At 34.4% G+C, this 15,338-nt stretch overlaps 7 protein-coding genes and 1 non-coding gene across 8 annotated transcripts; 5 read left to right on the top strand and 3 right to left on the bottom strand.

Annotated features, from left to right (window-relative positions):
• Window positions 1–88: 88 nt before the first annotated feature.
• On the bottom strand, window positions 89–813 carry HYPBUDRAFT_152601 (peroxiredoxin). Its single transcript, XM_020221105.1, has one exon. It carries the CDS (start codon window positions 730–732, stop codon window positions 142–144), a length of 591 nt encoding a protein of 196 aa, XP_020076899.1. The 5' UTR covers window positions 733–813; the 3' UTR covers window positions 89–141.
• Window positions 814–3,331: 2,518 nt separating this feature from the next.
• Window positions 3,332–5,924, top strand: SEC18 (AAA family ATPase; the record flags this gene model as incomplete). Its single annotated transcript, XM_020218735.1, has 1 exon — window positions 3,332–5,924. One exon carries the CDS (start codon window positions 3,332–3,334, stop codon window positions 5,696–5,698), a length of 2,367 nt encoding a protein of 788 aa, XP_020076898.1. The 3' UTR covers window positions 5,699–5,924.
• Window positions 5,925–6,143: 219 nt separating this feature from the next.
• HYPBUDRAFT_148136 (uncharacterized protein) lies at window positions 6,144–7,298 on the top strand (the record flags this gene model as incomplete). The annotated part of the gene is made up of 1 exon (XM_020220103.1): window positions 6,144–7,298. The coding sequence occupies one exon, from the start codon at window positions 6,144–6,146 to the stop codon at window positions 7,296–7,298; it is 1,155 nt and encodes a 384-aa protein (XP_020076897.1).
• Window positions 7,299–7,908: 610 nt separating this feature from the next.
• Window positions 7,909–7,989, bottom strand: HYPBUDRAFT_t81. The gene has a single exon. It is a non-coding gene; the product is annotated as a tRNA-Gly (tRNA).
• Window positions 7,990–8,867: 878 nt separating this feature from the next.
• On the bottom strand, window positions 8,868–10,422 carry HYPBUDRAFT_156559 (NAD(P)/FAD-dependent oxidoreductase; the record flags this gene model as incomplete). Its single annotated transcript, XM_020222214.1, has 2 exons — window positions 8,868–10,154; window positions 10,414–10,422. The coding sequence occupies 2 exons, from the start codon at window positions 10,420–10,422 to the stop codon at window positions 8,868–8,870; spliced, it is 1,296 nt and encodes a 431-aa protein (XP_020076896.1).
• Window positions 10,423–10,440: 18 nt separating this feature from the next.
• Window positions 10,441–12,913, top strand: HYPBUDRAFT_199335 (uncharacterized protein). The gene is made up of 2 exons (XM_020222999.1): window positions 10,441–12,772; window positions 12,841–12,913. Exon 1 carries the CDS (start codon window positions 10,697–10,699, stop codon window positions 12,587–12,589), a length of 1,893 nt encoding a protein of 630 aa, XP_020076895.1. The 5' UTR covers window positions 10,441–10,696; the 3' UTR covers window positions 12,590–12,772; window positions 12,841–12,913.
• Window positions 12,722–13,919, top strand: HYPBUDRAFT_152599 (putative peptide hydrolase). Its single transcript, XM_020221104.1, has 2 exons — window positions 12,722–12,772; window positions 12,841–13,919. Exons 1-2 carry the CDS (start codon window positions 12,746–12,748, stop codon window positions 13,900–13,902), a joined length of 1,089 nt encoding a protein of 362 aa, XP_020076894.1. The 5' UTR covers window positions 12,722–12,745; the 3' UTR covers window positions 13,903–13,919.
• Window positions 13,920–14,079: 160 nt separating this feature from the next.
• On the top strand, window positions 14,080–15,167 carry HYPBUDRAFT_152597 (mitochondrial 37S ribosomal protein mS35). The gene has a single exon (XM_020221103.1). It carries the CDS (start codon window positions 14,125–14,127, stop codon window positions 15,052–15,054), a length of 930 nt encoding a protein of 309 aa, XP_020076893.1. The 5' UTR covers window positions 14,080–14,124; the 3' UTR covers window positions 15,055–15,167.
• The last annotated feature ends 171 nt before the right edge of the window (window positions 15,168–15,338 follow it).

Raw genomic sequence — 15,338 nt, 5'->3', positions numbered from 1 at the left:
TTGACAAAAATCTCCAGCAAAATTTATTTTCCATTTACAACTACAGTAGAGCAAAATTTATTTTCCATTTACAACTACAGTAGTGTTAGTTTAACTCATTAATTTATTATTTTGTATAATTGTATAAATCGTCTAAATCATTTATTTGTTAACTTTACCAAAGTATTCTTTGGAGTCTTTAACTTCTGGTTTGATGGTTTCAGAACCTGGTTGCCAGTTAGCTGGACAAACTTCACCGTATTTTTCGGTGAATTGGAAAGCATCTAATAATCTTAAAGATTCTTCAACAGATCTACCAACTGGTAAATCATTGATGGTGATTTGTCTCAAGACACCATTTGGATCAATTAAAAAGATACCTCTTAAAGCAACACCAGCTTCTGGTAATAAGACACCGTAGTCTTTAGATAAAGAGTGGTTAGTATCAGCCAACAATGGGATATTGATTGGACCTAAACCACCATCTTTTCTAGCAACGTTAGTCCAAGCTAATAAAGAGTATTCAGAATCGGTAGAAGCAAATAAAACTTCAGCATCTTTATCAGTGAATTTTTTAATAGCATCAGAGTAAGCAATAATTTCGGTTGGACAAACAAAAGTGAAAGCTAATGGGATAAAAGCTAATAAGACCCATTTACCTTTGTATTGTTCTAAAGAAATTTCTTCGAAAACACCATCAACGACGGCGGTTTTAGTGAAGCTTGGAGCTGGTTTTTGAATTTGAGCGGCCATTGTGTTATATATTATCAATTGATTAAATTAATGAAGGGAAAGAAAATTTCGAATCTGAAAATATCAAGAATTTAAGGGATATTTATATTACAGAATCAAATCACCACAACCACGGTTTAGTAACAAAAAAATGTTCTTAGAATTTTTCACTTACTAAGACACCAGCAAAATCTAGAAGGCCCGCATTATTACTAATTTAGGTAAATTTACACTACCAGACTTACTACACTTCTACTACTACTACTACTACTACTACTACTACTACTACTACTACTACTACTTCTTCTTCTACTACTACTACTACTANCTACTACTACTACTACTACTACTACTACTACTACTACTACTACTACTTCTTCTTCTACTACTACTACTACTATAGTCACTGTAGCTGTACTTAACCATTGTATCAGCACTACTCTTGATACTCTTAGGAACTTGCAAACTTGCAATACTTGGTACACTTAGTATACTTACACTTAGTAGCAAAAATGTAACTCAAAGGTAATAGGTGATGCTCACTTCTAGCTACTATTCAGATAATAATCACAGTACTCAATTCTAGCTGCTCTTTAGTTAATAATCATTGAACTCTTGATTCTTTAGCAATTCTTTTGATATTGTGGTTCAAAGGCTCAACGCCACACTTTTCTGTCGGCAATTGGTAAGGCGCGCACGACCGGGTCCGACACCGGTACACCTTATATCGGGTTGACGCCACAGTTTAAGTGATTGTACGCTGTATATTAACTGTATAAACTATATCATCGATATACACGGTTGTATATACAGGGATATCCATCAATATACACGGTTGTATATACAGAGATATACATCAATATACACGGTTGTATATACAGAGATATACATCGATATTCACGATTGTATATTTGTATAGGTGGTTGTATATACATATGGATATTGAATCCAAAAGATCAGTAGATTAAGATACCTAAAGAATCATAGCTTTAGAGATTCCTAGACACGTGAACATGTTGCTAAAGATACTTGGGTATTCATATAAGGTACGGGCTTGTATATTGGTAAATCTGATAAATTTTGTATTTGTGGTTTTGCAACAAATTTTTCGCTCAGTTTTTTGCGGCCGTTTGTGGATTAAAAAAAAAAATTGTATTTAAACTGTTGATATGTCTTTTGACAATTCAAAACTACACATCACTTTCTTTTCTGTATCTCACCTCTACTTTCTATTCTTTAATCTATTCTGTTCTCTATTCTCTATTCTCTATTCTATTCTCTATTCTATTCTCTATTCTATTCTCTATTCTATTCTCTATTCTATTCTTTAATCTATTCTCTATTCATCTTTTGAGTCTTTTTATTAGCGGCTAATTGAATCCTTTGAGTGGCGGCTCACGATTAATCTAATTCGATTGTTCTAAACAAGTAGATGAAGAACGAATGATTCCAAGCACATAATGATGGTGAGTCGGGCGGGTGGCTCTGTCATTAAGGAGGCCGGTGGTGTGTTTGGGATTTCTCGTTTCCTGTCGTTTATTCATCGGGTGGGGAATTAGCCAAATATAAATAGTTTCTTCTCTTTTTCTTCTTATCTATTGAAGCTGGTTTATTTGAGAACTTGATCACGTCTCTTTTAATCCATTTCAAATTTTGATTGTGATTATAATCCTCAGAAAGATTGTTTGAAGTGCTTTGGCGCCGAGTACTTTCTACTTTTGATTTGAGCGGTTATAATTGTGAATCTTTTTCTTTATTCTGCTGCTTTTGGTCTGCTGCTTTTGGTTTGCTGCTTTTGGTTTGCTGCTTTTGGTTTTGCTGATTTTGGTTTTGCTGATTTTGGTTTTGCTGCTTTTGGTTTTGCTGCTTTTGTTTTTTTGATGCTTTTTCACTCGCCAACCATCATAATATGCCACCACTAACTCCATGTTATTGGTATTTATAATCCCCTTTTTTATTCCATAGCCTTACGGCACCCTTGAGTTGTTTCTAACAACTTAAACTTTAACCGACTGTTTAGGCAGTCAATCTTATTCAATTTTTTTTTTCAAAAAAAAGTCTCTTTTTTTTTTTTTTTTTTATATACTGATGGGTTCATTGAGGAAGGATAAGCCCTTAACTCATTTGGTTCATTTGACTACCCTTGGTTGGTGGGGGTTGAAATATTTGGAAGATGGAATCTGGCATATGTTCCATTTTTTAAATATTTCTACTTGTCATTCGAACTTTTTTTTTTCTAAAAACATTTAATAAAAATTCGAACCCATCTTCCAAAGTTGATTCAATTGGTTTTCCAACTTGAATTGTAAAACTTTGGTAATGGATCAATGAGAATTTGACCCTTTTCGCTGCTTCATTACCGATTTTTTGCAATCCAATTTGAAGGGCCAATACCGTGTAGAACTCTCAAGAATGTAGAACTCTCGAGTATTTGTTTTTTTTGCAGCAGTCTAAAAGATCTGGTGTCTGGGTGTTGTCTCCACGAGAAGGAAGTAAAAAAAAAAAAAAACATTTACAGTTAAATAACGGCAAATAGATCAGGACACTTGGAAAGTTTGCGTTTATCGTTTTTCCAATACTCTAAATCAATTCCATTCATTTTACAAAGTTATTTTATATGATGGAAAAATTTGGATTCCAGAAAGTCGCTAACAACCCTGGGCCTGGTCAGCCATTCATTAACCATAATCAGCCGCCACCAAGACCAGAACATCCACCGGCAGGAACGCAACAACCACCAAGGACTTTCAGTCGTAAAAAACTTATCACTGCAAATTGTTCATCTAATCAAGTTGCATTATCGAATAAAGTTGGTGTTAGTCCAAATGACTTTGCCGAAGTTCCTGATTCATCAACGGTAGTTCTTGATGGTAACTTTGTTTACTCAATCTATAAGGATGCCAATATGCAACAAGGACAAATTGGGTTGGCTGGTAATGTACGTCCATGGGGTAGATGGTCTTTAGGTCAACCCGTTACAGTTGAACCATACAATATTTTTGCAAATGGTAATTCAAACTATTTGGGAGCAATTGACTTATTTGTTGACTTTAGACAAAAATCAAAAGCAAATTCAAGTCCAATAAATCATGAAGAATTAATTAAAATATTCTTATCAAATCACGAAAATATGATTTTACAACCAACTCAACCATTGGTAATGGACTTTAGAGGTTTAATTTTATCAGTCTATGTAATTGGATGTCAAGTGATTGATTTGAATAATATTCAAGCAACAGCTACCATGCTGGAAGATTTATCATCAAAAGGTATATTAATCAAACAAACAGCTATTAATTTCTATCCACAAGAAGGTTCAATTATCAATCTTATAAAACCAAAAGGTTCAAAATCTTCAAATCATGCTAATAAAAATAGAGCCAATCAACTTATTAGACCAGATTTTAAATTAGATCAAATGGGTATTGGTGGTTTAGATCAAGAATTTCAACAGATTTTCCGTCGTGCTTTTGTTAGTAGAATTGTTTCACCCGATTTAGTCGATAGTTTGGGTCTTCGTCATGTTAAAGGGTTATTATTATATGGACCACCAGGTACTGGTAAAACATTGATTGCTAGACAAATTGGTAAAATGTTAAATGTTAAAGAACCAAAAATTGTTAATGGTCCTGAAATGTTAAGTAAATATGTTGGTTCTTCAGAAGAAAATATTCGTAATTTATTTAAAGATGCTGAAGCCGAATATAAAACCAAAAAGGAAAATTCTCAATTACATATTATTATATTTGATGAATTAGATTCAGTTTTCAAACAAAGAGGTGGTGGTAAAGGTGATGGTACTGGAGTTGGAGATAATGTTGTTAATCAATTATTAGCCAAGATGGATGGTGTTGATCAATTAAATAATATTTTAATCATTGGTATGACCAATAGATTAGATTTAATTGATAATGCTTTATTAAGACCTGGTCGTTTTGAAATTCAAATTGAAATTTCATTGCCTGATGAAAAAGGTCGTAAAGATATTTTATTAATTCATACTAAAAAAATGAAGGATAATGAATTATTAGGAAATGATATAGATTTCGATGAAATTGCAGCATCTACTAAGAATTTCACGGGTGCTGAATTAGAAGGTTTAGTTAATAGTGCAACTTCATTTGCAATTAGTGAATATACCAAATCAGAAAATATTGCCCAAGTTGATGAAAATGTTGCCAAGATGAAAGTTAGTAGAAAACATTTCTTTCAAGCTTTACAAGAAGTTAAACCTGCTTTTGGTGTTAACGAAGAAGACTTAACTGGTAACTCACCATATGGTATAATTCCATATAATCATCGTGTGAATGAAATATTTGATAAATTACAATCATATATTGAAGAAGTTAAGAATTCATCAACTGAAAGATTAATTTCTGTTCTTTTACATGGGGAACAGGGAGTTGGTAAAACTGCAATTGCAAGTTATTTAGCATTAAAATCCGAATTCCCCTTTATCAAAATGTTAAGTGCTGAAAGTTTAGTTGGTATGTCTGAAGCAATGAAGATTGCAACCATTGATAACATTTTCAGAGATATTTATAGATCTCCATTGAATGTATTGGTTATTGATAAGATTGAAACTTTAATTAACTATGTTCCTATTGGTCCTAGATTTAGTAATGAAATTTTACAAATGTTAATTGTTAATTTGAATAAAAAAGCTCCTAATGGACGTCGTTTATTAATTATCGGTACTACTTCTCAGTACTCAGTCTTGAAGCATATGAATTTGGTTGAGAATTTCACCAAAACTATTGAAATCAAAAAACTTACCAAGATTGAAGAAATCTCAATCATTATGAAACATTTGAACTTTATGAATGAACAAGAAAGATCAATCATCACCAACCAATTATCTTCCATCGGAGATGGTCAAATTAATATTGGAGTGAAAAAGTTGATTCAAGTCTTGATGAATTGTCAATATTTGAAGACTGACGTCAACGGGGTTGTTGAAAATATCTTAGAAGCCCAATTAAGTTAAATTTAGAGATACTATACATCAATATACAATCTTAAAACCTCTTTTATGTGAATGTAAGCGATAAAGCGATTATCTTTTATTAAGAGGGGGCCCCCACGCATTTTATCAAGGGGGTGTGAGATCTCAAATCTAATCTGAAAGATCTAGTAGTACAGCTCATTAGGACTTGAAAATGTTAACTATATAATCGCAACGGTGATGAATCGAGTCTTATCCTATCAGTGGGAGAGGGTACAAGCTTAGAAATGAAGTGGAAAAAAGACATGAAATAAAAGAAAACGCCAAAAGTGTTTTTTTGGTCTTGCATCGAAAGTTTGTTATTTTTTTGCAATTGGGCGGCTAAAAAATGAATAAATATTGGAGCTTATCCTGGAATCCAGTGGTATTTGTTGTGGGCATTCTTCTTAACCGATTTGCTAAGATAGAAAGCTTATTGTAACTAAACATGAATTCATCAATGAATATAGAGTTATTTGAAAGTAGTATGCTGGTTTGCGGCTCTTTTGATGAAGGTTTTGTTGAGAAAAATGTAAATATGGAGCATATAGATCCAATTCAGCTATTAGTTCCTTTAAGTAGTGAATCTTATTCATCTAGTTTTGACTGTGGTTCGGTGTTCAGTTCTGAAGATTCTAGTGTGACTAGCGATTTAGATTCAGTTTGTTTTAGCCGCTCGAGACATTCATCTTTTGATTTCAAAGAATCTAAAATTAATTTCAACTATATTGAGTTTCCAGCCTCTGCCTCTTATACTGAGCTGTTATGTGATATGGACATCGAGAAACTTTTAGCTGATTTGCCTGATTCTAAATTTCCTCAAGGTTCTGCTGCTACCTTGATTGTTTCAGAAGAGAAACAATCGGTTTCTGCTAATGCTGCTTGTGAAGATACTAATTCGAATGGTATTGTATCTGTTGAAGTCTCTTTGACTAAGATTTCCCGTGGTGGCAAATTTGGATTGACAAATCCTGGGATACCAAAGAATAGTTCCGCTAGCTATCCCACGTCGACCGAACTGGCTGGCCTAGGTATTTTTTTCCCTAAAGTCGAATACGAGATGAAAGATAACTCAGTACCAGTTTCGATATCATTCGAACAACCAATTAACCAATTAAGACTAATTGGAATGTTCAAGAAAACAAATTTCAAAAACTCAATCAGTTTTATTGAAAACCTTCAACCACTATCGTTTTTACAAAAAGATTCAAGATTTCAAAGAAAAAATTACAAATTTGACCATGAATCAAAAGCACCTATCAAGAAACCTAGTTCCAGAGCTAATGTCTGCGATTTAAGAAGTGGTTTAAACTTATCAAATTATAGCCTTGCCTTAACCAAATTAGTTGAAGAGCAAATTCTCAGGCTTTTCGAACTCGTTTGTGATTTTGATATCACCAAAAATAGTTGGAGAAGACATTTGAAAGCTGATCAAAGATCAGATCTTTTGGTTCGCTTATTCAAATACACTTCTATTTGGTTCCCTGATTACGATACGACAACGCTAGATTTTGTTATCTCACGGGCCTCATACGCTAGAAAACAAGTTGCTTACAAGTCCAAAAAGAAATTAAATAAGCTAAAATTCAAAAATGATTATTAGCTTCAAATTTGCTGTGCGCATTTTGCACCCTTTTTTCTTTTTGGTCCCGTCCTTGCAATTTAGTTCTGGTCTCGCTATAATTGGTCTGTGCTTCCCAATTGGCATTGCATTAAAAGTGTAAACCCTTTCTAAATGGAATGATTATCTACGCGTATTCCTTTGCATTTCTTTGTCTTGGTCATCGAAGGTATTTATCAAAGTAAATGAAAGGGCCTATTTTTTTCTCCACATGTTTTCTCCCGTTCTTTCATTTCTTGCAAGTATCTCTTTGGTCTCAGTTTATGTGGCTGATCCTTTTCATTTGTTTTTTTGGCTCTATGTTACTGGTTTTATGTAATTTTGGTTGACTTCCTGGCTATTGATAGATTATTTAATTGTATTTGACCTCTGTCGAATAATACTGTATCACTTTTGTAAGAAATACCTGGGGTTTAGTGTAAAGAACTTTTCTTTTCCTTTTTGTTTCAGCTCTTATCAGTTGGAATGACGGAGCTGTTAAAAAATACTCGTTTATCGAATTACGAGTCCCAGAATAAGTCGGAGACCTTGATTTTAGGCGTTCCAATAAGTGTGGATCTTTACCACATAAAAAAAAAAGTTGAGAAAAAAATGAGTGGTACGGGAATTGAACCCATGTCATCTGCTGACTTCCCCTGGAAGGCAAATATGCTAGCCACTACACCAACCACCCTTTGATATGTTCAATTCGAATAACTGGGAGTTTGTACTCTATGATGCTTTGCTAGTAATAATTTTCATTTAAAAAAAAATGAAAAAAAAATCGAAAAGAAAGCAAGAATTGAAGCTAGCGAGTACTATACTTTGAGGGGCGGCTTCGGTTGCTTTTTTATTTTCAAGCATATATGCAAAAAAAAAAAAATTTAGCTGTAAATTTGATCTTTCTTCCTTTCATAAAGCGCCTAAGCGGTGAATTCTTGCATGATCCTTACGATATACTTCACGGATATTCACAGGTCATTGAGATTATACTGAGATTTTTAACGAATATGTTGTCGAACCCTTCGCTTTCTATAGGCTTATAATAAAGCAGTTCAGTAAAGCCTAACCATGAGAGATATCAATGCCTGATAATAGCAGCCAAAATCGATCTACATTCTAATAGATATACCGCAAGCTGAAGCAGGAGAAACAAGAGAAAGTGAAAGAATAAGACAACCTTTTCGAATCCCTTTTTGAGGACTCGGACAATAAAAAAGTTTAAAATATGCATTGGAATAAGTATATTTGAAAGGAGGTTTTGCTTCTCACTTAATGTTTAAAGCTATTGTATTTCAATATTGGAAAAGTCTCAATGTCTCATTAATGGTGGTTATCCATAAGTTTTTTTCAATTGTATTTTCATATTAATATTTTTGCAATTTTTTCCATTTTGTTGCAAAAAAGCCTGAAAAAATTATAAAATTCTCTTCTCGACTTTAGTTTTTACAGTTGATTCATAATTTCTACATTTTCATTCATTTATATTCACACAATCAATATAGTGTATATTAGTTTCGAACAGATACGGCATGAATCCTAAAAACATCACGAGTTCCAGGATCAATATAACTATTCTACTTGTAATTTATGAGGGATCGGATTTTCAGCTGAAACCCATAAATCAATGTCTTTCAAATCAGTTACTATCCCTTTACCACCATATCTATCTTGAGTGTTATCTCTAGAATCCGAAGTTTCCGGTCTCCATCTCCAGGTTTTTCTATCTTCCTCATTCAAACTATGGTCACCATAAAGAGCGATTTTAGCTACATACTTACCAATCACTGGTAATAACATAAAACTCTTACCAGAATCACCTGAAGCAACACTTAAATTCAAATACTTAGGATGGGTACAAAGTATGAGTTCCCGGTCGGGAGAGTCAGTACACCAGCAAATTCTGGTTTTCACAAATGGACGATCTGCAAACTTAGGCATAGTTTCCCTTAAGTATTGACGAACGTCCTCTGCTGCTTCCAAAGGGATTTCCATCTTGTAAAATGGCATTGATTCACCTTTTTCATTTAAATTTGTATAACCAGGAAACTCGTTACATATCTTGATTTCATTATTTTCATCGGCTTCAAAAAAAAATCCCTTTTCATAATTGAAAATTACTGGTAAATCCTTAAACTTTGAGGCTTCTTCATCACTTACTTTGATATGGGCTAGAGTAAAACACTTCCCCTCAAGCTGTTGATTGAAATTCAAAACACTCACTGCATTAGCTCCAGCAGTCAATACGTATTTTTCACTTTTAAATACTTTCCCCGATTTTGACTTTATACCCGTGATCAATTCTCCGTCGGAATCAAACCCAACCACTTCACCATCTTCACCAAATACAAACTTAACACCTAGCTTTTTCGCTTCCTCATAAGCACTAATAAGCGCATTTCTTGCATGAAGCCATCCATTGTCTTTATCTAAAACATAACCTCTCCAATTTGGCATTTCTCCTTCGAGCACCGGTAAAAGTTTTCTGAATTGGTCAGGACTATCTAAAAATTCATAGTCTTTATATCCCTTTTCTCTCAATTCTTTAAATCTCTCTTCAGATGATTGCAAAGGCTTCTCGGAGCTAGCTGCCACTATAAATCCAACGGGATGGTAATATTCTTTGAAAACTGGATCTTTCTGCCACAAGTCCTTTGCCTCTAATGCTAATCTCTCACCCGTAGTGGGTTTTTCATCAGGGGCAATGTATTCATAATCGAATATCTTGTTACTATCGTTCCCTGCTGCTATTGGCGAAGGAACTGGGTATTTATCGTAACAAGTGACATCGATATGCCCCAATCTGGCCAATTCCAAAGCCGTTGATAACCCAAAGGTCCCTGCACCTATAATTGCTATCTTTGTTGATTTAGACATGATCCATGCCATAGGTCAAAAGTCAATTGAACAGAATTGTTCATGTTTAAATGTATCAAACTTTATCTGAAGCAAAAAATTCCGTTCTCACTAAAGTGATGAAAAATTATTCACGACAGCAGGTCGAAGAGAACCTACTGAGTAATTGGGAAATTACAATCTTCGCTAGTAAATATTGCCTTTGTAATTAATTATTAAAAATGAAATCAGACGATTAAATCTGAAAAGGGTTCCGTGAAACACTGTCCATGCTCACTTCTCTTATCAGGTTGCATTAGTACCGTTCCACCTCCCAGCCAACACAATAAATCAACTCAAAACTCCACCACGAGCGGCAGATTGAGACCAAGGGGAGTTAACAGTAAATCTACTTAGATGGGGTAAACTAGTTAGCCGCACAACTTAGTATCTGAAAATACAAACGCAGGTTTTAGTGAGAAGATCAAAAAAGATATAAGGGAAATTTGCTATTAATCAGTTCATCATCATTTTGGCTTATTGATTTTCTTTAATAATATAATCTGATGAATGTGACCCCTATCTCACCTGCTTTCTCCGAAATTGTTGATACTCCAACTAATAAGATATCCAAGCCAAGATCAGGAAAATCAAAAAATAGCTCGAGATCAAGATTTGGCTGTTCACAATGCCGAAGCCAAAGGGCAAAATGTGATGAAATTAAACCCAAGTGCTCTCGATGCACGTCTAAGAATATTGGATGTACTTACCAAATGACCCTTCAATATAGAGAAGATTTCGAGAATAAGGGAAAGAAGTTTGGCAGAGAAGGAGTCTGGGGTAAAATGGGAAATAAGAAGACAGTCTCTGAACTTATCAAAAAATCACACACCTCTTATTACCTTGACATAGAAAATAAGAATAATTTGATGTTCATTAATTTTTCATACCATGAATTTAAAGAACCAGCAATGATTCTTCGACCATCTATACGCCCTTCAATATTCCCCCCTGAAATCAAATCTTTAGGTGGTTATGATCGTTCCAGCTTGAGCTTTGCCTTGAGTTATTATATTGAGTTCATATCTCCAATTCTCAATCCAGTAGATAATATTCAAGATAGTTTGCTTGCTTCTCGTTATCTGCCCGATCATCATATAGTAATTGAAAAAGGCTTAAACCTTTCCTCTTTGATTCAGTACGCTCAGTATAACCCACACCTTTTCTTTTTAATATTGTCATTGGGGTCTATTTACTTATCCAAAATCAGCCCAGGCTCATATAATGAAGAATGGTTCGATAAATCTTATTTGTTTAAGTTGAAAGGCTTATCAATGATTGGTGGGGTTATAGATTATATCAATGATCCTTCAAGACACAACAAGCATAAAAGCTATCGCCTAGACACTAGCTTACTACTATCGCTTGTACTATTAATAATGGATGAAGTTGCTGATGATTGTAATGAGAAATGGGTCTTTTATTTAAAGACTTGCAAAAAATTGGTATTTTCACCAGAGTTCATACAGCCTAAGAGTCAATTAGAAGACTCTTTACTACGATTTGCCATTGACTTTCTTAATTATCAGGAATGCATGGGAAGAACCGCATGCAGACAGGAGAATAGTTTCTTTGATTCTTTGAAAACACTTGATGACGAACCGGTTGATAATTTAGTTCCTAAATCATTGATATCTTGGATGGGCTGCGATAAGAAACTCATAAATGTTATATCCGATATAACTGATCTTTCATTAGAACGATCCAATAGGGGAATAACTGAGAATAATTATCAAATATTATGTAATGCTATGAAACAAAAATTAGATGCTATGGACTTAAAGATAAAAGCTGATGATATCTTGTTTGACATCGCTTATGACTTTAATAGAAACTTTAAAGAAGTAAGTCAAGTGGCTAAAAGTGAACTAATCATCCTTGCAGATGATATTCATCCCGAAGAATTTTGTTTCATCTTAGCTTGTGAAGTGAAAAGAGCTTGTACTTCAATTTATCTAGACTGTTGCTTACTCAACAAGACTCCAGAGGACGAAGGTATAAAAACTCAAGTTAAACAACTATACAAATATCTTAAGTTTATAATCCTCAACAATGATTTCCGTTGGTGTTCTACACTTCTTTGGTCATTGTTTATTGTCAGTTCTTCAATCTCAGTTCATGATGAAGAATGTGAAGACTTGCGCTACTTGACATTGAGTCTTCTAGATAAGTTGGAAAAAAACAGTCTTGGTAATGTCAACCAAACCAGAGATATCATCAGTAGTATTTGGAAAGCCAGAGACTTACAAAACTGTGATGAACACAGTTTTGGAAAACTACGCAAATCAGAGATTTCTAACCCAAGACATAAAAAGTCTCATTGCACAACGTATTTGGGCCCAACCAACGACTGGGAACACTTTGTAGCCAACGAGTCGTACAGAATCTCTTTGGCGTAGACTGCCATTTTGTATTATATACTTTTTTGCAATTATTTTTTCTTTTGTAGCAACCAAAGGCTTACATAATATAAACTATGATAAATCGCCCCAAGTTCTGATTTCATTAGCAAACCGAATACTCTAAGGACATACATAGCTTAACAGTAACCTAACATGTGTGGTAGATATGCGTTGGGATTGGTGCGTAACACTTTTAGAAGGGCCTTGGATGAGTTTACTAACAATTTTTTTTTTTTATTTTTACTTAGAATCTCAAAGAATTCCCAGAGTACTTCAATGATACAGTAATCAATGGGGGTGGTTCTACATCGTATCAAATGGAAAAGACTTCTGAAGATCATTATGAGTCGAAAAACCCGGAAAGTTCAGATACCATTGAGCTTGGTTTCACTAATGCTGACAAGCATGATTTTCAAGAGTCCTATAACATTCCACCAACAAACTCTGCGTTGATTGTATATCTTAATAAAGACAAGGACGAGAAATACAGCTTTAGCTACAAAGTAGAGGTACTGAAGTTTGGCATGCTACCTGTTTGGGCCAAACCGCAGGACCCAACCCTGGTGAAAACGAAGAATGGCCAGGGTAAAGAATACTCTAGGGAAGTCCAAGGACATCAATCCAAGTACTTCAATTGCCGGAAAGAATCACTTGCAAAAAATCAGCCAGTGTGGAATGAACCAAGAAAGTATCACAGATGTGTGGTACCCATTCAAGGATACTTTGAATGGCTCAAGACCAGGGCAGATAAAGTCCCGTATTATATCCATTCACCAAATACACCATTACTTTTCTTAGCAGGATTATACTCCCATAATACCCAATACAACGATACCGAATTAGTTCCCAAGGGCGATTCGTTTTTCTCTTCTTTCACCATAGTGACGGGCCCAGCACTTAAAAAGGATTCTACAGACTTATCATGGCTTCATTCCCGGAAACCGATAATGATCAGGCCAGGCACAACCGAGTGGTTTGACTGGCTAGACCCAACTAAAGAATGGGATCCCAAACTTCTTGAAACGAGCCTAAATACTGAAGATAATATCGCTTTTGATGGTTTGATCGGATATAAAGTTGCAAAATCAGTAGGCAACCCTACCAATAAAACCAAGGATGTGATCAAAGAAGAGAAAAAAGCCCAAATGGAAATAGGTCTGTTTTTCAACCGAAAACCTAAGGTCAAATCAGAAGAAAAGACTGGATTAAAGCCAGAGCCGAAGAGATCAGACTCAGACCAAAACTCAGACCTTCATAAGCCAAACTCAGATGAACATAAGGACAAAAAAGCCAAAACAGAAACTTCTTGAGGTGCAAATTCTAGAGCCTTGAGCTATATATATATATATGTATGAATGAGTTATAATGTAATCCTTATAAGTATAAACCGTGAAATATTAGTAGTGGGAAGCGGTCGTGCGCGTACACACAAAAAACTGATAAATTTTTCAGTGAATTTTTCATTCGTTTTGAAGTTGAAGGGATTCATTAGCACCGATAGTTTTCATTCAACAGATCAGTAGGATAACAAAATGTTGGTGAAAAGACAAAGCACCAGACTTATTACCAGGGCCTGTCAATTAGGACGTTTCTACTCGAGTAATGCCGGTGCAGAACAACCATTATATCTCAATCCACATAAATGGGAAGGATTACCAGCCGATCAAATCTTTGAATTACACAACTTAAGAAAGGAATCATTAGGAGAAAAATATAATCCAGATGATGCAGAAAGATCAGCTATCTTGTCAACTATTGTTGCCTTGAAACAGAAAAAGCCAACTTTGGACTATACTTACGAAATTGAAAATTTCAAAGAAAGACATATGACCAATACTCCAGTGGCTCAAAGAGGTTTACCACCAAAGTATAGTAACATTCCTGTTATAGATGCAGGTAAGACTCCCCACGAGAAGAGAAGAATTGAACATTTGACTAGAGTTAGTGCTTACGAAATGCCTTTATTAGCTAAATTTCGTCAAGAATATAAACCACAAACTAATCAAGAAAATCCAATAAAATTATCTTTTAACACCGATTTTACAGACAATAACAATGGATTTAATAGAACAGTTACCTTGTCATGCAGAATAGAGGACTTGGAATTGAATGAACAACAAACTAGAAAGTTTAAGATTTTGGCTGGTAATAAATTCAATCATAATAAAAATTTATTCAAATTTTCTTCTAATCAACACCCAGAAGCCACCCAAAACGCTCGTTGGTTGGTCCAAACTTTCAACAAATTGTTAAATGAATCAAAAGACTTATCCAAAGAAACCTTCGATGATATACCCATCGATACTCGTCATAATAAATCGAAAAAGGTAAAACCTCAATTTCCAGAATCTTGGAAAAGACCCGAAGATGCTCCTATCTCTCAACACAATGTTGTTAGAAAATTAGTTAACGAGGTCAAGGAAAGTAAGGATAAAAAATTCTTATCCCAATTCACCCCTTGATTATGAATATTTAATCTTACGTAGATTCACTTGTATATATTAATCTTTTAATCTACGGTCCCAGAACACATCCGTACATACGCTTTTTTTTTTTCTGCTCGAAAAAATTGAACAACCATTTTACAATTACTTCTGTAAGCTATCAAGTGAATTGTTTACATTAGAGCTAACTTGAATCATAAATCAATCAGTAAAGTTAAAGACTTGAATAAGGGATAGAAAACAAATTCAAACAATTAAATTTGATAAAAAAGAAGAGAAAAGTGGGAATACTTCATCAACAT

The sequence above is a fragment of the Hyphopichia burtonii genome (genome assembly GCF_001661395.1).
Source record: "Hyphopichia burtonii NRRL Y-1933 unplaced genomic scaffold HYPBUscaffold_3, whole genome shotgun sequence".
Classification (NCBI taxonomy): domain Eukaryota; kingdom Fungi; phylum Ascomycota; class Pichiomycetes; order Serinales; family Debaryomycetaceae; genus Hyphopichia; species Hyphopichia burtonii.
Note: the sequence above shows the minus strand (reverse complement) of the source record. Positions and strands in the feature narration are given on the sequence as shown.

Excerpts from the sequence above, each read along its gene's own strand:
- HYPBUDRAFT_152601 (XM_020221105.1), bottom strand. The coding sequence starts at position 732 with ATGGCCGCTCAAATTCAAAAACCAGCTCCAAGCTTCACTAAAACCGCC.
- HYPBUDRAFT_199335 (XM_020222999.1), top strand. The coding sequence starts at position 10,697 with ATGAATGTGACCCCTATCTCACCTGCTTTCTCCGAAATTGTTGATACT.
- HYPBUDRAFT_152599 (XM_020221104.1), top strand. The coding sequence starts at position 12,746 with ATGTGTGGTAGATATGCGTTGGGATTG. Across the intron at positions 12,773-12,840 it reads GTAGATATGCGTTGGGATTG|AATCTCAAAGAATTCCCAGA; the intron begins GTGCGTAACACT and ends ATTTTTACTTAG.
- HYPBUDRAFT_152597 (XM_020221103.1), top strand. The coding sequence starts at position 14,125 with ATGTTGGTGAAAAGACAAAGCACCAGACTTATTACCAGGGCCTGTCAA.